Source organism: Anser anser, assembly GCF_964211835.1.
Source record: "Anser anser genome assembly, chromosome: 5".
NCBI lineage: Eukaryota > Metazoa > Chordata > Aves > Anseriformes > Anatidae > Anser > Anser anser.
In genome coordinates, this window is record NC_139725.1 from 54,238,146 (window position 1) to 54,264,094 (window position 25,949).

Sequence of the window (25,949 nt, forward strand, 5' to 3'; positions counted from 1 at the left end):
GTTGTGGGCTTCCTGCATGGTTTTGTTCCCCTCTCCCATCCAAGCAAGACGGCCACAAGATAATTCAAGTACTTCTCGCAAACACTAGATTAACTGGCAGTAGTGGAAAAAATTGTACCTTACTGTGAAAGGAAACACTGAACAAGATGTGTTTTAGAATAAGCCTGGAAATAGTTTTCTAAAATTGAAGGACTTTTTTTTTTCTTCCTTTAATATTTAAATTGTAACTTGTCTTACTGACAACCTGTAATGAAACCTAATGTTATACTGCATTAATTCCAGACACTAAAATATTCAGGAGGTTCAGAGTTCTGAAGAAAAGTCAGACCACTGCTGGAAGTGAAGCCATTAGCTGAGAACAAGTAACCAGAGTTTGCAAAAATGATAAATCTGCCTTTGACTTCGGTAACCCTTTCTGCAGGTGCAGGAGGAATGTGTTATTCTTTTTGTATTATGCTGCTTGGTTCGAGTCCATAGAAAACAATTTGGAAGGATGGTAAACCTTCAGGAAAAAGCAGAATGTTTGATGGTGGCTATTTCTTATTCATAAAAGGTATTGATTAGAGGCTGAGGTTTTCCGACTCTCAAAGAATCCGCTTACGAAACATGAGAAAACACAAACCATTTCAGATTGATAACTATGGATTTCCTACTGTTGCTGAAGTCTCAGTTTTAATAGATCTTTAATTTCTTAAAAGGAAGATGGTTTTGCTTATGTATTTCTAAAGTTTAACACTGTTTAAAATTTGTTTTAGAAACTTTTGCATATATGATTACACTTTTCATAAAAATGCAGATTATAGAAGTTAGATTAAGAGTTAATGGCGCGAGGAAATTTGAGTGTCCGGTCCTATTCCAATATCTAATGCAGAAGTTTGGAAATGGAAGAAATGCGTGCTAACATAAGTGGTTGTTTAGATGGTTGTACAGTGCTACCTCTAATGTTCTGTAAGGCTGCATTTAATTGCTGATCAGCTAGTGGCTGATGTCTCTTAATGGTTTCCTGCTAGTGGGGATCAACATCTCCTTGGGGAAATACATAAGTACGCAAACAATACAACGCTGGTATGTAATGCACAGTCACAGGTAACTTCTAAAGCTACCTAGTCATCAGTAGTCATCAGTAACTTTTAAAAGATGTTCTAAATGAGCTTTCTTGCCTTTTAAGTTGTGTTTTGATTGCAAGTACAAGCAGATCTTTCTGCTTTATTTGCTTGATAAGCAGTTGAAGAATCTAGTGGAGACATCCACTTTTCTTAAGGCAGCGGCAATATATTGAACTGAGTACTGGTGAAGTTTCTAAGAATTTATTGTATGTACCAGTGTGTGGAGTTTATTTGCACGTGGTTTAAAATGCATTTAGCATAAGCAAATCTTGCACCTAGTTTGGTTCTTTTTGTCTAGCAGCGCAAAACAAAAGCGAAAGTCTTATTAACATGCATCATGTGACAAATCTGAATTCATCCTTTGCTAGTTTTGGTAACAGGACTTGAACTCTTAGCAGTAACTTTGCCGTGAAGGTCAGCGTTGTGTAGGCGCTCTCCCACCTTCCACTCGTGCTTTTGTTCCCTTACTCCTAAGGTGGTGGTGCAGTCGCGTTCCTCAGAGCATCACTTAGAATGCAAAATAGTAAAACACAGCTATGCTCTGCCTGGCTCGTCTGCCCTTAGATAGCTCTGCTAATTACACCTCCCTTTCCTTTCTTTACAAGTTCTATAATGTTGTATCTTTAGCTTTTTAACTCGAGGCAGAGCATATGGGGTCACTTTTCTCAAACTACTGAGCTTGTAGTAATAATAGTGCTACAGAATGCTGTTTTTGCTTTCCTGGCTTTTGTTTACAATGTCTTTTCATTGTACAGACTGCTCCCAGCAAAACGTGGAGCAATGATAATTTGGTAAGTCGTTCCCGATTGATTTGCATGCTCAACAGAGCCTGCACAGTAACTCCGTGCTGTAAAGCGTTTGCATTGATGAAGCTCTTCTCGTGAAAGTTTCTCTAATTTATTGACATGCTGAAAATTTCTTCTGTCTTTCACTTGGGCTCTGTTGGGGAAGATCATTTTTTAACTGGTTGATTTCAAAATTGCATCTCATCTACCATCTGCTAGGGAGAAAACAGCGAGCTGCTGGCCTCAGCTTGTCAGCTACTGGCAGGTCAAGGGCACATGCTTATAATTTTGCTGTAGCAATCGCTGACTTGTTAGCCATGAGGAACTTTCTGAGAATTTTCTGTTAAGATCATTTTCTTCTTTCTCATTTTGTTAATGAATACAGAGCACCCAGCTGTGAGATTCTCAGTGATGATTGCTTTTATAGATTGCCTTCTTTTCACATTCTGCTTCTAATTTTAGGAAGTTGTATTCCTTTTCTTTAACTTTCTAGTGGTAAAGCTGTAAAAGGGCAAGTTATTTGTCAGTGAATGTTTGGAAATACAGTAACAGACTTTTACAAATATTGGACTACAATAGCTAGCTGTATTGGAGAACAAAATACTGCTCACAAAAATAACCATCTGTAGTCTATATAAAGTATACAAATATTTGGGTTACAGTTTTTTCTAGAATAGTTCAGGCATGGTCTGTTCTCACATGATGATTTATGTTATTTTTACTATAGTCCCTCTTACACCACCTTTCTCATGGGTTCCCAGTGCAATGCAGAGTACTGCATTAGGTGGATATGTGGGATGGTGCTGTCCTCCCTCCTCCTACACGTACATACCTTCTGAGGACATGGAAAAACTAATCTGGTCTGTTCAGATTACTTTGCTGTGCGATGTACGTGATTGTATCCAACCAGGGCAGCTCCTTGCGATGCTAATCGCTCTTAAGCACATTGATTTGAATAGGGATTGAACTGAAAAGTTGTCCTACCCGTTCAGAGACTGCATGCAGCTGTACCTCTACAGGTTTAGAGACAGGTATGGTGTGTCCATAGCTATCAAGTTTAAAGATTAGACTCGACTTCTTGTTCCCCAGAATCAAAGCTTTCCAGCCAAAAAAGTGGTGTTTGCTCTCTTATCCTATTATACATTTTTATAATAAAATGCAATTCAAGGATTTGATATCATAAAGTTCATTCCTGTAGCATTCAGCCGGCAAGCAGTTTTGCTTTCCAGGACTTCATGTAAAGCAAGACAGTTTTACAGCTTTAACCGTAGTTAAAGATTTCTGTCTGGTTTTTCTCTTAACCACACCAAATAACAAGCTTAAATAGGATAACATTATTTTGGGCTTTAAATCCACTTGCTTCTCACAGCGGAAAGCTCTAATCTGGTCAAATCAGGGTCTAGCACACCAGTCCAGTATGTACCAGACTTTCGGATAAGCTGTTGCACATATGTGTTGTCACTGTCCCCCAGAGACGAGCCTGGAAAGCTGCTGCTATGTTTCAGGTATGGTATAATGCTTTGCATCAGGGAAGTGGATGGAGGAACGATAGCCTGTGTGATGCTGTCGACACTAATCTTTTAAACAAAGGGGCTTGGTGTTGTGTTGTCAAAGGAAACCAAACTGCTGTTTTATTTTCCCATTGTTCTCCTGCACAGAGATTCTTTTGGTCTGCCAAAGACTGCTGACATTATGCCGCAGAAAGAGCCACCAGAGTACTTGGTACTTTCCAGATCTTGCGTCTGAGCCTGGCAACTGTGTCGTGGCTGCATTCCACTGTTTAAGTGCCACAGCGAATTGCTCATTTTCATTTTGAAAGATCTTTTTGTTTTAAACCTTAGATTTTAATGGTTGTATTTCTTTCTAATTCTCCTTTTAGCACTCTGGTGCTGACAATTCAGACAGACTGTATCAATCAAATAGATGGTGTGGCTGACTTTCGTGCCCCAGACTGAAAGATGCATTAAACGAACCAAAAAGGGAGGACAGGATTTTAGAGTAGGAGATGCCTGCCATATAGGGATTTTTTTCTGCACTGTTAGAGTTTCAGGCTAAACAGATGGCATTGAGAGAGGTGAGGCAGAGAGATCGTTTGGAAGTTAGTGCTAGTGTGACTCCCAAGGAGAAAATAGTTCCAGTAACTTGATTTGCTGCATGAGATCTCAGCGATGATGTGGGCAGGAGAAGGGGAGGTTGCCAAATGTGTATCAAGTGACATGTGCGGCTTCTGACAGTTTTGCAAAGTTAGTGGAGTCTGAAAACAGAAAAATTGTTCTGGAAGTGTAACATCTTTAGTATTCCTACCTGCTTTTGCTAGCGTACTAGGTCAAACCTGATGCATGGCCCTGTCTAATCTGAGCTGCAGGGCCGTGCTTTAGTGTCATGGGCTTTTCAGCAGCTCTTGTGCTCTGACATACGCTTGGCTGCTGAGAGAGGAGAACTCTGTCCACGTGCACGTTTCATAAGGCTCTAGTGGTGCTGAAGTTATTAGTGATTTCCAAGGAATGTAAATATTTGTACCAATACATTTCAGGAGAAGTGTGGAGAGTAATATGCTTGCTGATATCTCAGAAAGTATTACTACCGGTTGAGCTCAATTCAGGCTTGTTGGCACAATCTCTGTTTTTACCCTAGAAGAAAGGCATCACCGTGTGTGGGTGATGCTGACTTTTCTCTGCCATTCTTTGCCATGGTTTCCATCATTTGCGTTATTTAACTTCTGCAGAAGACCACTGCTGGAATTTGCCATCTCTAGAAGGCTTAGATTTTTCTCTTCCAATATTCTGCAGTGCGTCTAAGTTCAGGGACAGCTCTGGCCAGGGCTGTAAGAGGCTGCTTTTAGTGAGGACTGTAATGGTGTCTGGCGAGCACACCTGCATCATGCTAGGTTCTTTCCAAATGCATAATGCACAGAATGTATCCTGAAAAGTTTGGGAAGTACTTTATTTACAATTTCATCCTGTTAATTGGTACACTAAGGAGACAATGTAGATTGAATAAACTGAAACTTGCTTACCAGTCGGAATCAGTATCTAATGTTTCCATTACTTAATCAGCTGTCATGGTCTGAGCTGGACAGCGTGATCTCAAAATTAACCTCTGCATAAGGCAAAGGTGAAATATGTTTGTTTAATGAAGTACTTCTTTAGGGGAAAAATGCCAAGTCTGTTTTAATTTTAGCTTTTTTATATTTGTCTTTAACAATGTGCGGAAAATAAGTGAACACTTGTACAGCTTACTCATCTTGAAAATCTGCAGACACTTGACAATGCAAAAATAAATGCAGATAGTTTCCTGTTGTTGTTGTTCTTTTTTCCTAAAAGAAATGCTTTTAACTCTGAGAGCTCTTTTATTTCCTACATCATTAATTTACAATTCAGATTTAGGTTTTCCATCAGGCTAAAACTAGAAAATAGCATTCATTTTAATATGCCTCCCTCTAACTAGTAGTGGAAGTATGTCATTTTGCTTTACCCTACGTACAAAGAAAATCTTTCAATCCTTCTGACTTGCAAAGAGTGTGCACATCCTCTTGTTGGCTGTGCTTCAGATGTTTCTTCACATTTGGCTAAGTTCAAGCAATAAATTGCTGAAAAACTGGAAGACGCTCTGGAAGCAGATTAATCATCTGACTCAGTATTGTCTTGTAGTTTGCCACAAGAAATCTTTCCAATCTATGAGATCATGGATTAGCTGGTTGGAAAATTTAAAGAGTGCATGAAGAACATTCCCTTTTTTTTTTTTGGTGTATTCTCTAAAACCTGCAGAATCTCAGCAAAGCATAAATGACAAATGACTGTTCTTTCCAAGCTTTAATACAAATGTGTATTACAATGAAAAAACAGGCATCTGAACTGATACTTCCTCATTTTATGTAACTTTGGACATTGTAGGTGGCGTTAATCTCATGAGATAGTGATCTAAACTTGCATTACAATCTGCGAAAAGAAATGAGCACGTGTAGAATATGATTCACTTCAGAGTTCTAAAAAAAACAAATTGCATAAATTTCTCTTTAAAAATAAAAGTACTTAAAAATACTTTTTTTTTCCCATTCTTATTTCCTTTGCATTTCTTCCCATCTTCCTCTTCTTTAAAAAAAAAAAAAAAGGGGCAATGATTAATTCCAACATGCTATGGGTGCTACCGATGTAGGCGATAGGATGTCTGTTCTACTGGTCCGTGGGCAAAAATGGTGGTGGTGGCTGCTGAGTAGATGTGATGCAGTACGTAATGCTTCAGCGTAAGTTGTTAGGATTTATGGTCTCCTTTATGTACCTTTCAAGATTGTGAGCAGCTGTGGTTTTTATGATGGCTGGATTGCAAAGAGGGCACCAAATCTAAATATATGGACGGTGTTGAGAAGTTGCTAAAGTTACTGAATTTACGGTCACAAAAAGCAGCGCATACTGACATAATGGTGTTCTTGTAAGATTGTTAAACTATGCAGTAAAGTTTGTGTATTACTACTGCAAAAAGTCTATCTTTTTGGTTTTCTTTAAAAGCATGGTTTGCATTTCTTAGGGATCCCCATGAAGTGTTCTTTGCGTTGTTAAAGAGGCTCTTTGCATTGTTACGATAAAGTGTGTGTCCCTCAGTTGCATTAACCTAACTGTGCTATGAAAATCCAGGTAACCCAGCTGCTATGACAGCATGCGTGGGGACTGTGTGAGCGACGATGCAGCCTCCGACTGAACCGTCCCAAGGCAAGGCAGTTTGTAGCCTCTTGGCCCTGCGTGCTTTCTCAGTGCCCCTCATGCTCCTGGTGTGACCTGTTTTGGGCAGGACGCTTAGGTAGTGTTTTACGTAGGAGAAAACGTGGAATTCCTAACATCCCACCTGACCCACCCCTGTCCCAGCTCCATGCCGTTCCCTCGGGTCCTGTCGCTGTCCCCAGAGAGCAGAGCTCAGCGCCTGCCCCTCCGCTCCCCTCGTGAGGGAGCTGCAGGCCGCCATGAGGCCTCCCCTCAGCCTGCTCTGCTCTGGGCTGAACAAACCAAGGGTCCTCAGCTGCTCGTCACACATCCTCCCCTCCAGACCCTTCACCATCTCTGTAGTCCTCTTTTGGACATTCTCTAACAATGAAACATGTAGTTGCTTTACATTTAATATTGGCTTTGAAATAATAATAAGATGGTTCTGCTCAGTCTGTACCCCATTACAAATACTTGTCACGAACTGCCCTGCGACTGTTCTTTGCTGCGATGAAGAGCTGTGTGCTGCAGGGGCAAATCTCGAGTAAGACAACAATACAGCTCTTGCTTTTGTGAGCAGAGGAGATAACATCTGTTGTGACCTTTTTTGTGGTTGTTTGGTTAGTTTATGTAATTAGTCTCCTCTTGTTTTGGTACAAGGCCACTTTGCTTATTTGCTTGTGTTTCAGTTGTAACGTTATTGCTCAACATACTCTGATCTGGTGATCCCAGCTGCAAGAACATGCCAACCTCGCTTTGCATAATACATGGGTCCTGCTTGTTTTAGAATTGAACATCACATTCTTCAGAAAACTTTTCTTTATTATATTCCATACATCTTCCATAGCTTGCTTGTACATGCATGCAAAGAGAAGGAAAAGTTAACTGTGGCTGGGCTCTTAACACACCTTGTATTCAGTCACAATCTTACTGAAAGCTGTTAGAAAATTAATTTTTTTTCTAAATACATTGAAGGGCACTGGATCCAGTGTAGCAACTTCCATGCGAGGGCAACTGTAGGCTGCAGCAAGAACACGAGTTAGGTGCAGCTGGAGCTGGAGCAGCAATAACTGTGGAAGGCTGGGGTGAGCCATGCCTGGGGCAGGGGGCTCTGGGCCGTACCCAGGACAGGGGGCTGTTCTTTGCCTGGTCCTCAGGGACGCGAGGGGAAGACGTGAAGTGACAGCTGGAGGTGGGCAGGGAGGAGGAGACGTACGTCGTGGTGGTGATTAGTGGCGGTGATTCTGTCAGGGACTGTGAATACAGCAGTTTCTTTACTGTTTGAAGATTTATGTTTAAGCAAAATTAGACTTTAGAGTAATTGATACTTCAATGAGGATGTCTTCTTTTGTAACAGGGGTAAATCATCGCCAACAGATACCTCTTGGGTTTCCTTCTCTGCTCCCATCTTGGGAACTGGCTGTTAACGGAGTTCAGAAGAAAACTATGCCATAACACATTGAATATGGCAGAATGGTTGAAGTTTGAATTTGGCTCGTATTGGTTAAATCAAGCTTTTGATTTGGTTGCCTATTGTCCGGTATGCTAATCCATGTTATTTCCAGCTGAGTTAAAGTGTAAAGTCATTAGAGCAGCGTGGGCCTTTTGTTTGTACAAGGAAAGGTTAAGTTCTACAGGCAGCTCATACTGCTGCCAGCATGTCTGCCCATCTGATTTGGGGGATTAATTACCTGTCCCAGCTGCCCTACAGAAGTCTGTGCTGAGCAGAACCACGACTGTGCCAAAGTTTGGAAAGCGTTTTGGTCGTGTCGCGGGGAAACTTTTTCAGGAGCTCGACTTTTGTTTTAGTTTGTCAGAACAGGGCACTTGTGTTGCTGTTGTGTTCAGCATAAAAGCTTTAACATCCTAATGTATTTTTTTAAATACGCTCAGAAAATTCTATAGCAGAATTAACAAGGAACTTAAGCGATATTTGCCTGTAATTATTTATGGACTGTAAGTATTGTTACAGTATTTAAGTTGTTTCCAAGGCTGCTTTTGGTAACCACAGATAGCTGCTGGGGGTGTGAGGAGTGAGCGAGCCAAAGAGCAGCTTATGAACAGATTTTGAAAACAATTTGCATTTGATTGGATTGCAGATGAATAGAGTTCTTAATGTTAAATGCTATTTTTCCCCAGACCTTTTTGATTAAAAGTTTGTATGTGTAAACATTTTCGGACGTGCTTTTAAATGCATTCAGAAGTTGAAACTGTTATTTTCCTGTTTGAAGGACTTTGTTTTAAAGTTCAGCACTAGCTGTTATGCACAAGCCATTTAACTTTCATTTTATGCCTTTGTACATGTGAAGTGGAAAAATCTGGTTTGGGATGGAAGGAAATAAAGTACACAAGAAATGAAAGCAAATACTAGCTTCTTCATAATGAGGTTGGCTTTAACAGGCAGAAGAGATGTATGCGATGGACTCTAATGAGGAGTTAGGGAGAAGTGAATTATGATTGTGGTTACTAGTTTAAATATCAAGCAAGTATATACTAGTTATGATGGGTTAACATATTTTCTCCAGTCTGTGGATGATACTTGAAAAAATGTAAGCTTGTCCATTGCTTATATTTGTCTGATGTATACGTTCTATCACATATATGAGAGAGAAAAATCTAGAAGTGTATGCAAAATATCAGAAAGTGTGGGTCTTTATCTAAATGACTGCCGATACCTGAAAGTTGCATTAGGTAGAATATTGAATGGTGATTGTTCAGAACTCCAGAGCACATGGATAGCGTCTGATTCACGATAAGTAGCCCTGAAGGCCAACTTCATTATCTCAACTTACTTAGATACTCTTTTTTTTCTTTCTTTTCCATTTGATTGTTGAATTTCCATCTCTTCCTTTTGGTTGCTTAAAAACTTTCTTCCTCAAGAGGTCATCAGATTTGAAGAAAAAACCCCTTGCTTTTACCAGCAGCTGCTTATCAAAGATATTCCGTTACGGTTATTATACGTTGTTGGTAATATATCTCTTTCTGTTGTTTAATTTAGATGACAGTGCCTCTGCTGCAAGCAGTATGGAGGTAACGGATCGCATTGCCTCTCTGGAGCAACGTGTCCAGATGCAAGAAGATGACATCCAGCTGCTTAAATCTGCCCTTGCTGATGTGGTTCGACGCTTGAATATTACAGAGGAACAACAGGCCATGCAGAACAAGAAAGGACCTACCAAAGGTTTGCATTTCAGTTATATGTAAAATAGGTAGGGCAAGTCAATAAAAATGTTCTGTGTGTATTAAACTAGGTTATTCTTTAGATCTTTGAAATGCTCAGAATCAGCAAATCAAAAAAGTTTGAAATTTAACCCGTTAAAAAGAACACATGCAAATCTCAGTGGTTAAATCTGCAGGCCTTCTAAAGTTCCTGTGAGTCACTGAAGCATTTCCATATTATTACTGCTTATTCCACAGCCTACTTTAACCTTTGCTACCACTTCCTGACTTTTTATCAAAATTAGTTTATAAACTCTTTGGGGAACGTTTCATCTTCTGTGGATGAAACTCCGAAGAGTTTTTCTGATAGGGGAAAAAATCATTGTAAACTCAAGCAAAATGAAACTTCAGTTAAAAATAACTTAAGTGTTTCTGGATGCTGGAGGCGTGGCGATCTGACCAACGAGAGGGTGCAATACCAGCTGCTTGATTAAAAAAGGAAAAGTACAGCTGCGGTTGGTGCCTGAATCAGCTACAGCACAGCAGATCCAGAGCCAGCTGGATTAAAGCTGTAAGAGATGTTGCCGCTCTGCAATGTCCTGTGTTGTGCACATGTGCTGCAGAGTGCTCTTGCCTGGTCCATTTCCTACACGAAGACATTGGCTTGTAGGCAATCAGAAAAGCTTGAGTTAAACGTCCAGCACTTCGCTGAGGCAAGGGCTTATTAGAACCCTACTGATGTGATATACTGTCATCGGTGTGTCTGTAAAGGCGTGGGAAACTGCCTGTTTGGAGCTTAGTGGAAGCATGTGAGCTATTTTTGGGTAGTCTTGGGAGTAAGAGTGATGGCAACCTAGATACGAAAAAAAGAAGTATGGCTGACTTTGTAGTCTTTCTGTTGTCTAAATCATGATATCTTTTATTAATACAAATTAAATTTTTAATTCACGTTGGAAGTGTCATGTAATTATGGGTTCATAACCTTCTCAGAGCTGGAAATTGTTTTACTTTGTGACTTTGCGCAAGATATTTACTTTTAGGCATATATTTAACAGAATACATAAGGAACTACTTAATTTGCTGAACTGAGATCTTAAGTTTGTTTTAATGTTTTGAATCTGGAAATGGGGAAAGGAGAAAGGAACAGAATTCCAGAGCCAGATTAGTTAATTGTATATGATGCTATTTGTTGGATAGAATATGTATTAAATGTCTGTGATGTTGTTCTCCCATTCTGTTCCTTTGTGTTGTATTCTCCTCATTTTGTCCTTGTTTGTTTGATTGCAAAAAATATTTAAAATATCTGATAAGTTGAGTGTTACTGAAGATAGCCTCCACTATAAAATGTTCCACCAAATGTGGTTGTACAAGGGATAGAGAGGCTTTATGTTGCCTGTAAAATAGTTGTTATCTGATGTGTGGAGGAAATAAAGTCTAGTTATTATTGCTGAATTGTAACCAGATCAGTTCTTCTTGCCTGCTGGCTATACTTAACAACATACAGAGCCAAGCTTTCATGGGTTCTGTGAACAGAACTGTAAATCGGGAGATACTTTCATGGTTATGGCAGGTAGTTAAAGCCATAGTTCAAAGTACATTCATAAAAAACTTCTATAAGCCTATATTTCTGCCTTCTATGGCTGTATTTTAAAATGTGTATGTGGCATAAGTACTTCTGATTGTATGCGTGAAATAACAGTGTAAGAAGCTTTACATGTGACAATGCAAACTGGGGACTGTAAAGGCTAACTGCTCATCCATTGCCTATTATAGATCGCTTGTACCATTAGTGTATGGTCAGCCTTATTAAACATATTCTAAAACATGAAAGAGAAATTGAAGTATCCTGATGGTTTGTTTCTTCCAGCTGTTTCGTCACGTACGTTTCCCGTGATGGCCCATTTTCCCTATGGTAGGCTCAGCTGCTTTATAAGAGACCACGTACAATCACTTAGCCCAGAAGACCAAGTTCCATTTCAGTTCATTTTGGTAACTTGGACTAGCATTTCAGTGGCTCCTAACAGTGAGTGTTAGGAGAGAGGCTTGCTTGGGCATGGGTGAAACTGGAACTGTGGCTTCTCGTGTTTTGTCACCTGGGCTGAGTGGGACTCCCTCTGTTTTCTTTCCAGTGGTCATTTAATGAGTAATTCTACACATAATTTTAAAAAGTGGAATTTGGTCTCACAAAGTGTCATCGAAATCTCATCCACACAACTGGTATTTGAAGCACAGTATATGCTGTTTCTTTTGTTCGGTCCAGAATTAAGTGTTTGTGTGTCGTAGCGAGGTTCTGCCCTTTGAAACAGTTTTTGGATCCCCAATGTACTGTTTAAAGTCTGGAACAAGAGGCTTCATGGGACAGAAGACAACATATTCCCAGTACTTCATAATTAAAATTGGTTTAAAGATTTCAAGCTTAAGGCTTTCTAACCTACAGTGGAAAAAAGCTCGAGCCTGTTTTCAGTCTGTGTGCGTTCTTGTTCTAGACTTGAGCTAGGCAGCTTAAAAGCGGTGTAAGCCACGGGCGCCGAGCTGCTTATCTTCTGTTTGTGGAGCTCCTTCACTAATGGTGGCTTTTTTTTTTTCCCCTTCCTTATTTAATTCAGCTACTTCGTGGAGTTCAGTATGGCTTCCTGCCTTTGTTTTACTCTTGTTTGTTGTTCTTTCCTTTTGCAATTATTGGTTTGTTTGTAAACTTAATGGCCCTATTAATCCATAGATCAGAGTATGATTAAAAAAGCTGCTGCTGAGGCTGGTAAACATGTCAGTACTGCTACCACAGGTAAGACCTTGAAGCAACAGAACTTCCAAAATAAATGTTACTGACAAAGCAATAATACGAGTGTGTTTGAGTTACTGACATCCACTGCTTCTAACAGTAATGACACGCTTGGAGTTGTTTGACTGTTACGTCAATTACCACTGGTATGAAATAGCTTTGTAAAAAAACTAAACAGCGCCAGAGTAAATAGCAGATTAATTGAATAATTTGTATTTTTTTTCTGTGTGCCATGAAAGAGTTTTGTGTTGTTGCTTTCTACAGTATCTGCTCATGGGGCTAAATCTTTAAATCTCTAGCAAGAGTGGATTCTGGGTTGGGGTGGATTTGAAGCAAAAACCTCTGACTGTTAGAAGTTGCAGGGTTTATTACTGGCTGTTGCTAGTTTCCATTTCATAAGGTTAAGAGAATAACCTCCAGCTGGAGTTCACTTCAGCTACCTTTTAATAGGCATTTTTTACACAACAATAAAGAAGGAAAAATGTTTTAATCATTTGTTTATTTAACTTTATTATTCTAACTTATGATCTCAAAGCCTCATGAAAGTTTTGTGAGCTACAGAAATTGTGACAGGAAACAAGAATACAACTGCTTAACTGTAGCCATCTGATTCTCTAATATACAACAGAATCTGTTTTATATGTTAATTATACATTAAATACACAGTAATACATAAAGTAATTATGGCATTACAGTAATTAGTCAGGAAACGTAGTAGGGCATTCAGCATGAAACTGTGGAATGAATAGTGTAGAAGTAAATCGGATCATGATGTCTGTTTTTTTTTTTTTAATTGATTTATATTTTTTAAGTGTGAGAAGCAAAAGCACAGTAGGTTTTAGCTGTTTTGTGTTGCCTCTTGCTGTGGATTAACCGTGGTAGGCAGCTGAGCCCCACACAGCCACTCACTCACTCCTCCCCGGCGTGACAGGAGAGAATTGGAAAGGTGAAAGTGAGAGCTCCTGGGCTGAGATAAAGACACTTTACTAGCTAAAGCAAAGCTGTGCGTGCAAGCAAAGCAAAACCCAGAATTCATTCACTACATGCCAGCGGCAGGCAGATGTTCAGCCGCTTGGAAAGCAGGGCTCCATCATCTGTGATGGTTACTTGGGAAGACAAATGCCGTAACTCTGAATGTGCCCCCTCCTCCCTCTTCACCCCAGCCTTTCTTACTGAGCATGACCCCATAAGGTATGGGACATCCCTTTGGGCAGTTTGGTCAGCTGCCCTGTGTCCCCTCCCAGCTTCTGGTGCACCCCCAGCCTTCTCTTGCTGGCAGGGCGATGTGAGGAACAGGAAGGACCTTGAGTCTGTGAGCACTGCTCTGCAACAACTCAAGCATCGGTGCACTGCTATAACTACCACTAGCAACGCTATTTTGGTCACAGATCCAGTATATAGCACCATAGAAGCTACTGTGAAGAAAATTAACTCTGTCCCTGTGAAAAATCAGTACAGCTCGAAAGGCAGCAATATTCTGTTAAAATAGATCATGGAAACAGGGCTGGAAGGTACCCTACGTTTGTCTTGTTTAGTCTTCCCTTAAAGCTGCCTGTAAACTCAGAGAGCTCTTGCACTTCGTACCCTTGGTAAGAATGGTACTGTTCAACCCGTTCAGTCCTCTGCAGTTACAGGCTGTCTCAGTGGGCATGGAGCTGTTCCTTTTTCCTTTGTTGACCTGGGTTCATGTCATCCTTCACTCCTTTAAGCCAAACAAGCCTTATCCCTTCAATATTTACTGATGGGAAATAAGTATATGATGAATACGTAACAAGCAAGTATGTATTTTAATCAAACTAACTGCTTTGGTACACGTGTCAGGCAAATATAGTTTGTCTTGAAACTTACATTCACAAATAGATAATATTTACTGATGCAGTCTTTTCAATGCACAGGCTTTCACTTTTTTTTGTTCAGTACATATGACTTCAGGTGAACAAGTCAATACATGCTTGCAGTCTGCTGCAATAAGAAGCTATCATAATATAATCTAGGACTGTATGTAATTGTTACTTTTTTTTTGTTGGTTTGGCTTTTTAGATTATCCTCAGCAATCTTTTTGTTTTTCTTTTCCAGAGTATTCCGTAGGTATTTTCACTGAACTTCACAAGGTTGTCAGATATTTTCTCCTGTGTTTCTTAAGTGACTTATGGCTGCTTACTTTCTCTTGGGTATTCTTTCTCTGACCCCAGAGACTTTTGGCGTCTTTACAAAGATAGCTTGTAATACAGTGTGCTGTCAAGTTTCAAGTGTTATACAAAGATTTGGTTTTCATCCTTGCTGTGCAGAGAGCACTAGTCATGCTTGTGTCTGTTTCCAGGGTATGTTCTGCTCTAGTTTTCATGTAAGTACTCATTGCTTGCAGTTTTAACCACTGTTTGTTTTTTGTAACTAACTTCTAACGTACTTGAATGGAACTTCTCAGTCATTCTAATAGTAGTTACAGGTTAGATGTGTATAATTTTTTTTTTTTTTGAGCCAACATTTGATCGGAACATAGGTAGATAATGTCAACTGATTATTAAGTCCACTGTTTTGGTGATTTCGATAGCTTTTTCTGACTGAGGGATAAAATTCCTGTTTGTCAAACAGAAGCCCACATTCTTTCAAAGAAGAGGGGTATGTGTGTGTAGATGGAGAATTGTGTAGATGTAGTGTGTAGATGGAGAAGGATTTATTAACAGATTATTTGCTTGTGGAAAACCTGTACGAATGTTGAGGGATAAAGGGCAGGAGTTCCTGGGGTGGTGACCTGCCTGCATTTATAGCACACTTCTGAGCATCATCCGGGTGGGCAACAGACAGATGTCCTTTTACGAGAGCAGGATTGGTTTGGCTGGCAACAGCTGCCTTTGCACTTACCAGTAAGTCACGGAGCTAGAATAGGGTTTTTACAGATGTGACAGGTCATGGAGTTGTGTATTTAATCCATATGCAGATGATTTCATGTCATTATAAATAACAAGGAGGAAATTTTTATTTTTTTTAAAGCCCACATCCATAAGTAAGTTTGGCAATAATGAAACAAAAATGGCACACAACACAGATATTTTTAAATATTCTAATGTTGTTTTCTGGAGGAAAAAAAGAAAGTAAAACCAACGATTTTCATCCTCTGCTTGTTTTACAGCAAGACCTCTGGTACAAACACTGCCTTTAAGGACTACTGTTAATAATGGAACCGTGTTACCAAAGAAACCAAGTGGCTCTTTACCTTCCCCATCAGGAACCAGAAAGGAAACTGTATCACCAGCAGCAAAAAGGTACATAATGTAACACTATAATTGTTAAATTGAGAAAATAATGAATCTCCTCCTTCAAGCTTCCAAATACATGTGTTTTTTTCTTACTTTCAAAGCAATGGTCTATACGTATTTAGTTCAGAAAGAAAAGGAGAGATGGAGTTCATTCTAATAAATTTTAAATTTATTTGGTCTAATTAATTAGAATTGAGGTTATCGCTGTGAATATTGAAAGAACACATAATGCTTAATCTACTAGTTTGTATTATTTTCTTGCTGCTGCAGTCTAACAGAATAACGCATTTCTACTGTTGTGTAACATGACATGAAAAGTATTGCAGCGATTCTTTTAATAGCTGTTAGAAAACACTTAGTCTGGAGAGTAACTGTGCTATCATTACAGATCAGCATGTCACCTCTGGTTGTTTTCTCTCAGTAAAAATTATCTTGAAACTGCCTGCACAATGCTATAAGCATCTCAGGGAAGACAGTTCTATGCCTAGCACGGTCATGCAAATGAGAATATCAAGTTTTATATATCTTACCGTTAGCATGTATTTAGGCCCTTTAATAATTACTCTATTTGCTTTGTGTGTGTGTGTGTTTGTGGGCTACATGTATGCTTGTTTTGTACACGTAGGTTCTAAGAAATGCAACGGATTGGGTGGAGCAAGTTCAAGTTGCGTGTGACAGTTACGGTGTTTGTTGTACTGTTTGCATGTAAAAGATAATATTATGTGGGGATTTTTTTTGCCTTTTTTTAACACCTTCTGTTGTGTGTCATCCTCAGCATTTTGTAGGGATGATGCTCTCAACTCTGAGGAAGGCAAGTTGTGGAGATGAGAATATTAACATGCTAAGGTCTGAGGCTTCCTTTGTAAAGAGATGTCTTCCTTAAAGGGGAGATGGTGACTAAGTATATGCTACTTTCTGTTATTGATTTGAAGGCAACTGGTTTTCCAGAAGCTCCAGGTTTTGTTGTTATAGAGAGGCTGTGCCATGCAGAATTAAAAGCGGAAAGCACTGTAGTTGTTTCAGTGTCACCCAAATAGAATTGGGCTCCTATGAAGCAGCTCACAGCAGCTGCAGGTTTTGACAGGTTTGCCTGAATCAGCCCTTAAGATAAGAGAAGGAAGGTAAATACAGTATAAACGTTTCTGTTATCAGAATTATGTTATCAGAATTTGGCAAGTGGGTGGAAGAACCTGCCTTTTAAAGAGAAAAATGATTAGTAAAAAAAAAAAGCACTATTTTGATTGTGGTGAATTTTTAAGTAAACTTGTTCTTTACAAGCTTTTTTTCTAAATAATTCTAATTTTATTCTTGTTAATTAAACATGCAGTTTTAAGTGGCAATTATGAAACAAAAATGAGATCACAAGTATTGGCTTGCCTCACTTGTGTACAAAGGGCGTGACTTGTGAGTCTGTACACTCGCTATCCAAGGTTCAACGGAGGACTTTCTGCTCCAGAGCAGGGTGGGTCAAATGGAGGTGAAAATCACACTTGTCCTTTCTCTGTGCTGAGAAGCCTTTGCATAACTCAAGCGGTCCATCGGACAGTGCCTGCAGAGCTCCCAGTCCCTGTAGATAAATACATCCTGCGGTCTGGATGCCCTCTGTGCTAGTGGGAAAGTCCTTAGGGAGATTCCTTAGGAAGCATTTAATGACTCCCTTGGTTTGTCTGTGAGTGAAATCTTCCAAAGCATAAGGATTTTAATGTCCTTTTATTATGTTTCCTCTTTGCTAGAGGGACTGAACTGAAGGTGCTTTAAATATGCAATGCTAAATTGTATATTCCATTTTAGGAAAGAAAAAATACATATGAGTAGTTTGTCTGTTATAGACAGAAGCTTATTACAGTGCTTAAATCTAGGAATGTCCTGAAAAAATTAGTTACAAGTCCAGGTGCTGTGGAATTCCTATTCCCTTCAAATACTAAAATGCTGTATTGATTTAATTTAATATGCAAATGTATTTCTTAGTTTATTTTAAATTAAACTATATTAAAGTATATTTCTCTGCCTTAGCTATAAATACAGTTTGAGAGGAAGTGTTGAAGGGGAGTGTTAAAAGACCTTATCAATGAATTACTGTAAAAACTTTTAGTAAATTATTCTCTACAATCATTAGCTTTTGATAACGACCCTTAAAATAACTTAGGGGATTTTGTGTTTTTGTACTATAGCATGCTCCAAGTATTCAGTATTCAAAGATAATGTCTTAACTGTTCCAAGTAGCTTACTTGCGAATAGTCAAGTAGATGAGTTCATTAATATAAATTAATTCATACTTTGTATTTATAATGGGCTGTTCTGCATTCACAAGCTGTATGTGGATATGCATAAAGGTTATATGAATATAGCAGCAAGGTCAAATAGTTTCCTTTTTTCAGGTGGGTAGAACTTTTTAAGAAGCTTCACTTAATGCTGAACAATTTATAATTGTTCATATATATGATATATATATATAATATATATTTTGTGTAGTTTTTAATAACTTCATAAATTATCATTTCTGCTAACATCGTAGAATCATTATGGTTGGAAAAGACCTCCAAGATCATCTGGTCCAGCCATCACCTACTACCAATATCACCCACTGTCACTGTTTTATAGTGCTCTTTTCATATAAAGTGATTCTAAAAGTGCCACTACGTCATAGTGTAGGTATTCTATTAGTCCAAAATATGATGTTGTGGAATAGCAGCTCCAAATAGTATTAAGTGCTTATAGATGCTTTAAAACTTAATTTCAGCTTGGATACTTTAATGCTTTTCCTATACAATACAGGTGCAGAATGGAAAAATTCAGAGTTTTTCAGAACTTTAAAAAAAAAAAAAAGCAAAAGTAAAATTTGAGAGGTAAAGTGAAAGAAAAGTTTTTTTTGTTTGTTTTTTTAAAGAAGAAACTTCTATTATGAATCTTATTTTAAACCTTCAGTCCGCTGTTGTGAACTACTAATATCTGCTAGGGTTAATATAATAGAAAATTTCATCTTCTTCTTCTACAGTGAGCATATTTTCAAAAGAGACATACATCTAGGTTAGCGGAAGCCCTGCCAAATGTTTATCTGAACACTGTTATGAAAAGGGGATTTACAAATAAGTAATTTCTGATTCTTCCTTTCTCTGATTTAAAAAATTAGGTTAGGTAATGTGTGGTATCCAACTGAAGTGATTTTGATCTGTCCCTTGAAACAGCATGTAATGCATATTTGTATAAATACATGCAAATAATCTCTGTGAGGATCAAGTGTGCATCCATACATTCCGTTGCTTAGGAATAGGTGTACTTATCAATAAGTCTACACACACAATCTCATTTCATACAATAGCTCTATTTAAATGTATTGGTTAACTCATTTGAACCCGCAGGTTGGTATACTGTTCATCCTCTTTGCTGGATTACCAAGGAGATGCAGTTCAGAGTTCACTACATTTTCTGATTTCCCATTTAATATCTGAAATGGAAATGACTTCTTCTGGCAGGAATATAAAATTGCAGATGATGATAAAAAAAAAAAAAAAAAAAAGGAAAAGGCTTGAGGCTGAAAGGGTGGAACTAGCAGAGTTTTTATTCAAATTCTGCCACATTCCCTCAATGACCTTATGCAAATCACTTAACCTCTCTGCATATTGGTTTTCCATATGTACAGTGTGCATCTCTGGGTATCAGTAGGTTGTTATAAGGCCTAATGTGTTAATTAGAACCAGATCTTGTAAAGTGTTGAGTAACCTCAACTGACTCTGACTTCAATTAGAACTGAGGGCACCAAACCCCCTTCAGCATTCAGCTCTTATATAGCCAAAACCCAATTATCCAAGTTGAGGAAGGAATGAAATAACCTGAATAGGAAAAAATACAAGACACAGGTCAATCAGATGATAAAAATACACAGCAATAATGCAGAGCAAAACAGAAAACCTGGTGATGCTGGTGATACTGGGATCAAAAATTCTGATCCAGCACTAGGACGTGCTGCAAAGCTACACGGCTGCCAGGTGCAAGCTGGCTGCTGCGGAGCTGAAGTGATTTAGTGATGGACTGGATAATCACCTGACACAGATAATCAAGAATTGCCTGTCTTTGTAAAGTGTCTGAAAGTCGTCTTCACAAAGAAACTCATCTCAGGGAATTTGATTTTAAATTTCACGTGTTTAGTGTATGCTGTGAAAGTCAGGAATTAAGCTATTTTGTGTACCAGTTTTTTATACACTGCCATATTTTTATTTTGAACTTTATGTGTAGGATAATTATTTGGAAATTTCATTCAAAATAAGTTGGTCTTTTTGTATCATGAACAGAACTTTCCCTTCCCCCAGCACTCTTCCTTTCAGATGTAATGTGGCTTGAAGTTCATTGCTTAACACTAAATTTGCCTTTGGAATGTGTCCAGCACACAGTAGTAATGTTTTGTGCTCCCTATTAAAATCTAGGTTTTTGTGACTCATCTAGAATAGCTTTGTTTCCAATAGTTGAAGGGGAAAAAGGAAAAAAAAAGGAAAATGTAAGGGAGGAGAATGCAGACAGTACCTTTCCCAGTAGGGATGCTGATGCAGACCGTAGGCTAGCATATACTTTGCCTTTCAAATAGAGACAATCAGTCATTCTTTCTTCTTGAGCAGATTGTAAAGCATTACAATGCTGCAAAACTCTGACAATGGAGATCAAAAGGAAGAAACTGGAACAAAGAAAACATAAAAAAGCTTTGTTTGTAGGGAGAATAAAATACTTTAATATGACGAATTCCTGTTCTTCTAAACTCTAAACACATGGCTCCTAGGAAATTGTTCAGTCTCCTGGAATTAATGTTCTACATTCTGTTCTGGGGGCAACAATGATTTGTAACTGGCACACACACACGCTCTGTATCAAGCCTCCAATTTAGTCTTCTGTTTAACACTCTCAAAGAATATGTTTTTAAATAAAACGAATATAAATTTAAAAAAACCCTCTCATTGAACTTCAAGTGGCAAACTATTATGCCACTTCACTATATCTCGAACAATTAAAGTTATTAGTGTGCTTTGCTCAAAGGCATAATGAAATTAAAGTCGTATATTATTCCTGAATTTATTCTAATTGATTTAAATGAGGGTCAGAAAGAGTGCTAGACAAGTTTCAAAATATTAATATTGTTGGCTACTGTCTAAGAGCATTGCGCACTATTTTTATGTATTTATTAGAAAGCTTTAATTCCCCCCCCCCAATATCTGTTAATTAAACATATTTATATGCGTGTGTGTGTATAAATATTTATGTATATATTGGCCAGATTTGCCCTCTGCAATTCAGTGATGCAACCATTTGAAACAAGCTGCGCAGTGGTGTGTGTGTATGTGTATGGATGGATGAGGATTTCTGTTCTTGTGTTTACCATTGCTTTTTTTAAATAGTCTTTTGTCTTCTAGCCGGGTCATCTGTCTGTTTTCCTCGGATAGCCTCTTTGATTTTTCTTTTTCTTTAGTAGCTTGTAAAATGGTCAGTGTATTTGGAGCATTGCTAAGATTTTGTCATTCCAAGATACATTGGTGTTCTGAAATGTATGGTTTGAAATGATCAAACATCTATCCGAGTCAATAAGCGCTGTGTTGTTTACTCTTGCACGTGGCTTCATATCTTGAATGCATGTGATTATGTCTTTTAATGTAAGTTTGTTTTATATGTCTTGTTTCCACGTTTTATTGTTGCATTCACTTTTTATTCTGCTTTGTTTACGCACCTCTCGATCTGGATTAAGCAGGTCTGTGAATCTTCTCAATGCATGCAAACTGAAAAAGCCTGCTCTAAGGTGAGGGATCCTTAATAGCTTTGTAGTGTTGAAGCTCAGTTGTTTTTCCTTTCTGTTCTGGTTCGACACATAGAAAGCGGCTGTTTTAGTAGCAGCATTAACATGGTAGAACTTAACTGTAATTATTATTCCCATTTTTAACATTTTCAGAAGTAAATTTAAAACTTTTTGTCATGATAAGTGCATTGCTATACTTAGACGATAGTTTCAGATACAGTATCTCTGTTCTCCTATGCTAACAACACTTTTACTAAAATGATATTTCATTAAATCACATTGCTTTAAGTTAAAAATTGTGTTAACAAATGTTATCTTTTAAAAAATTTTGCAAATGCCTCTCCTTTTGTATCACTAATCTGAAAGCCAAATTCTGGAATTCAGTTACACTCTTATAGCCCTGGAAGTTAAACAAATATTTCCTATCATTTAAAATTCTCCCTCAGGTGACAGTGTATCTGCTGTAGCGATGGATACAAATAGTTGGTGTTCAACTCTGTAGCTACAAAAATGTGTTTATGCTGAAACTGAGTTAATGTAATGGGATCAAAACATCTGGCTGTGATCCTCTTCCTGATCACCTGCTAATGCTTCTCACTGGGCTTTTGTTGGTGGTGGTGTTGAAAGTAAAATAAAATTTGTCAGAAGGTGGCTTTACTAATTAGTTTAATCACTAATGGTAATAAAAGAGCTTAAAAGATTTTTTTCTTCTTCTGTTGTGGTAGAAGTAGGTTTTCTACCGATATGAGACTTCTTCAGTAAGAAGATAGCATTACACGTTCAAGCTTTAGTCCCATTCATTTTTTATCATCCATTCATCTTTTGAATGTTGATAGCTATAAACATAAAACCCCAAGCAACATTAAATTAGCTTAAAATTGCTTCAACAATTGCTACAGCGTTTCTAATATTAGCATAATTTGGTGATTTCCTTAATTTAATTTCAGTGTAGGCTGATATTGCCTCTTGTTTTTGACATCTTTTCCTTAACCAGAGAAAGAAATGTTTGATCCTACAAAATCACAAGTGGAAGTTTTTGCAGTAGTGTGCATAATCTAGTGGAAGGACTTACGCTAATGGAGATATTTTATGTGGAGTATTTTCGGTATCAGAGCTTCTTTTGTGTTAAACTGGAGAAATATTACATGGGATGATGAGAGGCAGAGTTAAGTGCTTGCAGTATATTATTTAATTTATCAGAAGAGGGTGGTTTTTTTTTCCCCATGCATTTGACATTGAGATGACTTGAAAAGTCTGAGGATAGCTTAGGAAACACTAATTCCTGAAGTGACAACAGACTTAAATGCTTATCACTGCCTTTTTGCTTCTCCCATGAATTTTTCAGTCTGTCCCTGTGTGTAGCATTGTTTGCTCTCTTAAGTCTCTCTCTCCACAGAAATTTATTTTTTTCAGCTTAATCAACTGAATGATGCTTGTTTTTAACACAAAAATGCAGCATCGAGCATCCATTCTACCACTGCATGATCCAGAAAGATTTTTGTGAAGCTACCTGAGATGCATCATAAGATGTGTCTGCTCTGCAGAGGTTGCTGTGGGTGGGGGCTTCCTCTCAGAAAAGTGGTTGCTTTGCAGAGAGACTCTGGCTCAGTTGTTCCATCATTTCTGATGAACTGAGGAATAGGTGTTCCCCACCTCACTGGTAAAAAGCCCTAAAGGAACAGGAATATGCAGAAAAAAAAAAATAATAAAAAATATATATATATATCAATTGTTGCACAGTAGATAAGCTGAGTGTATTTTGACTGAACAGAGAAGTCCATCTCATTTCCTTTATTTATGAAGAGTCAATGCCTCACTGTTTTTTCTCCACACTACGCATGAAGTGGGACAGTCTGAGGAGCTGACGGAGATAATACAGGAGGGATGGTTTTTAGGGGGAGGCAGGGAATAGTCCTCGAAGATGCCTGAGGTGAGCCTTGTGGTAAGCAGACCACCCTTGTGGGTGTACAAAGGTAAAGGGGGCTGGAGGCTGTGAAAGGACTGACCGGGACTTGAAGGGGCAGGGACAGAAAGGACTGAAATTTTTGTGTGGACGGGTGGGTTGTGGTTGGGATCTGGGGAGAGGTGTGTGAGTATTGAAGTGTGGGCTTGGAAGCGATCATCAGTGTCCGTGGTATTTGAGGCAAGAGAACTGCTGAAGGTTTAGGTGTGGGAATATAATGGGTAAAGGGGATGTTCCTGCTCTGATCTTTAGAGGAGGTAAAACAGTAGAGGGCTGGGGTGGGGGAAATAGAGACCCCAACACTGAGTCCTGCCCAGCTGCTGCTGTGGAAGGGATTCCTGTCTTGGTCCAGCTGCTGCTGCTGCTTGTTCCTCTCCGCTTCCCAGGGAGTGGAACAAAGTGAAAAGCATAGCCCAGCCACTCTTAATGTGCTCCCCTCCCTTGCTAGGAAGCACTAATTTAGAAAAAAGTGGTTTGAACTAATGAAAAGCCACAATAATTTCTCTCTTACCTGGTATATGCTCTGGGTGGGTTTCTCTTTACTAGATTATCCTGCTACTTCTTTGGCTCATGGTGCTCAGTCAGAGAGAGGTGGTTGTCTGAGGGGTGCCATAAGACATGCAACAGGCTCCTGTTAGGTATCTTTGCTGAAAGCATGGTTGAAGAGGACGATTTAAACCTTTGGGAAGATTTAAACCTTTGGGAAACCCCTTGTTAGGGATTGCAGGGAATGTAATCTATTCATACATGTGATTTGGAAGCATACATTTTTGACAAGCAAACAGAGAGCTAACCTGCACTTTTTCATTAGCTTTACTCTGTGGCATGTTAAAACTAATTTGAACCACTGCATAAATGATTTTGAGTGTGGATACAAAGTTAGCTTGCTCGTGCTCAAATTTTGACCTACTCTTGGCACTTTCTGTAGTCTGCAGGTGCTGGATAATAAGTTTTCTCTTTACATCTTTCCCTTCTTGGGAGAATCCAAAAGTCCAGAAGCATAGAGTAGTATTCAAAGATTTGAAACGTGACATGGAAAGTAGATATTACAGATTAGTCTGATGTTGGTGTGGCCTATCTGCTATCTTATGATGGGGCAAAAGCAGTACGTTAGTCTGTTGCACCAGGTACTCCGCAAAACTCCTATGTAGCGTCTTTAATACATCAAATTTTGATTAAAAACAGTTATATTGTGGTCAGCTTTCTACTTGATACGTATCTCGGAAATATTTGTCATAAAATATGTGCTTTTACAAGTCCTGCTATAAAACTCACTCCCCTTTTTTATTAGCACTGTTAAGAGAACCAGTTCAACCGAGCGTGTGTCCCCGGGAGGCCGGAGGGAAAGCTACGGAGATTCCAAAGGGAGTCGCAACCGCACCGGATCCACCAGCAGCTCATCTAGTGGTAAAAAGAACAGCGAAAGGTAATGGTACTTAAACGGCTGTCTCTTTTCTCTGCCTTCTGCCCTAACAATGATGCTTGTTTGTTCAGTTCAGCTAATATTGAAAATTTTGGGTTAAATCTCCGCCAGTTGGACAAAAATACATATTTTTAAAAACACTTTGAAGCATTTTTTCAAATTTAGGTGAAATTTATTTGCCTTGGTTCAAGACTATCAATTATATGAGTACATAGAGTTCCCCCCTGAAAAGTTCATAATTGTTAAGCATGCTTTTTTTTCCATTATCTCAGTGGTTTCCCTTAGCCTGGTAAGTGCTGCGAGTTCCTGGCTGTCGGCTAAGCAGCAGGCAGCCACTCGCTCACTGCCCCCCCCCAGTGGTATGGGAGGAGAGAATAGGAAGAGAAAAGTGAGGAAAAACTCATGGGTCAAGATAATGGTTGTTTAATAGGTGAACGAACGAGTAAGGAAAAAAAAAAGCAAAGACAGAAATGAAAATAAGTGATGCAAAAGCAATCACTCACCACCTCACGCATGTAGAATGGCACCCAGCTAACCTCCAAGCAATAATTACTTCAGTCAGAGTAATGAGAAAGAGGGAGAGGCTTGCATGCAGGCATTATCCAAAGTAGCAGAATAAAGTGATGCATACCTCTGTGAAGCACCAGAGATACTCTGTACTGCCAGCAGTCAATGGAAAGGAGAATGTGTTGTCCAGGAGTTGCAGACTAGGATGGTCTTGAAGAAATGCATGATTCATTGTTTGTGGTGAAGTCACTGTATTGGCCAATTGGCTTTTTTCTGTATTTCCTAGACAGGCTTTAGTCATGGCCATTTCACTTGATCTCTGCCCTGTTCCAGTTTCCTATGTAAAAAGTGGCGGTGATGATGCAGTTTCGCAATATCCCAGATGATGCGACCATAGAGAGACACTGTTAATGAAGATCACATAATACTGTAATTCACCTGCTCTGTCTGTGCATCGTTGCCTTCATATGAGTCATTGGGTTGCTCATGAGCCAATGGTATGG

At 38.8% G+C, this 25,949-nt stretch overlaps 1 protein-coding gene across 9 annotated transcripts in view; it reads left to right on the plus strand.

Moving 5' to 3' along the window:
* The window catches only part of EML1 (EMAP like 1), a 122,868-nt gene that overhangs the window by 60,186 nt on the left and 36,733 nt on the right, over nucleotides 1–25,949 (plus strand). For 3 of the 9 annotated variants that reach the window (XM_083836542.1, XM_083836540.1, XM_083836546.1), the window contains exons 2-5: nucleotides 9,584–9,766; nucleotides 15,654–15,786; nucleotides 21,509–21,556; nucleotides 24,808–24,942. In XM_083836542.1, the coding sequence (XP_083692668.1) occupies nucleotides 9,584–9,766; nucleotides 15,654–15,786; nucleotides 21,509–21,556; nucleotides 24,808–24,942 (499 nt within the window). Of the gene's footprint in view, nucleotides 1–9,583; nucleotides 9,767–9,789; nucleotides 11,768–12,463; nucleotides 12,527–15,653; nucleotides 15,787–21,508; nucleotides 21,557–24,807; nucleotides 24,943–25,949 lie in introns of those variants that run through there. The other 6 variants (XM_083836545.1, XM_083836543.1, XM_083836544.1 and 3 more) reach the window with 5 other exon arrangements.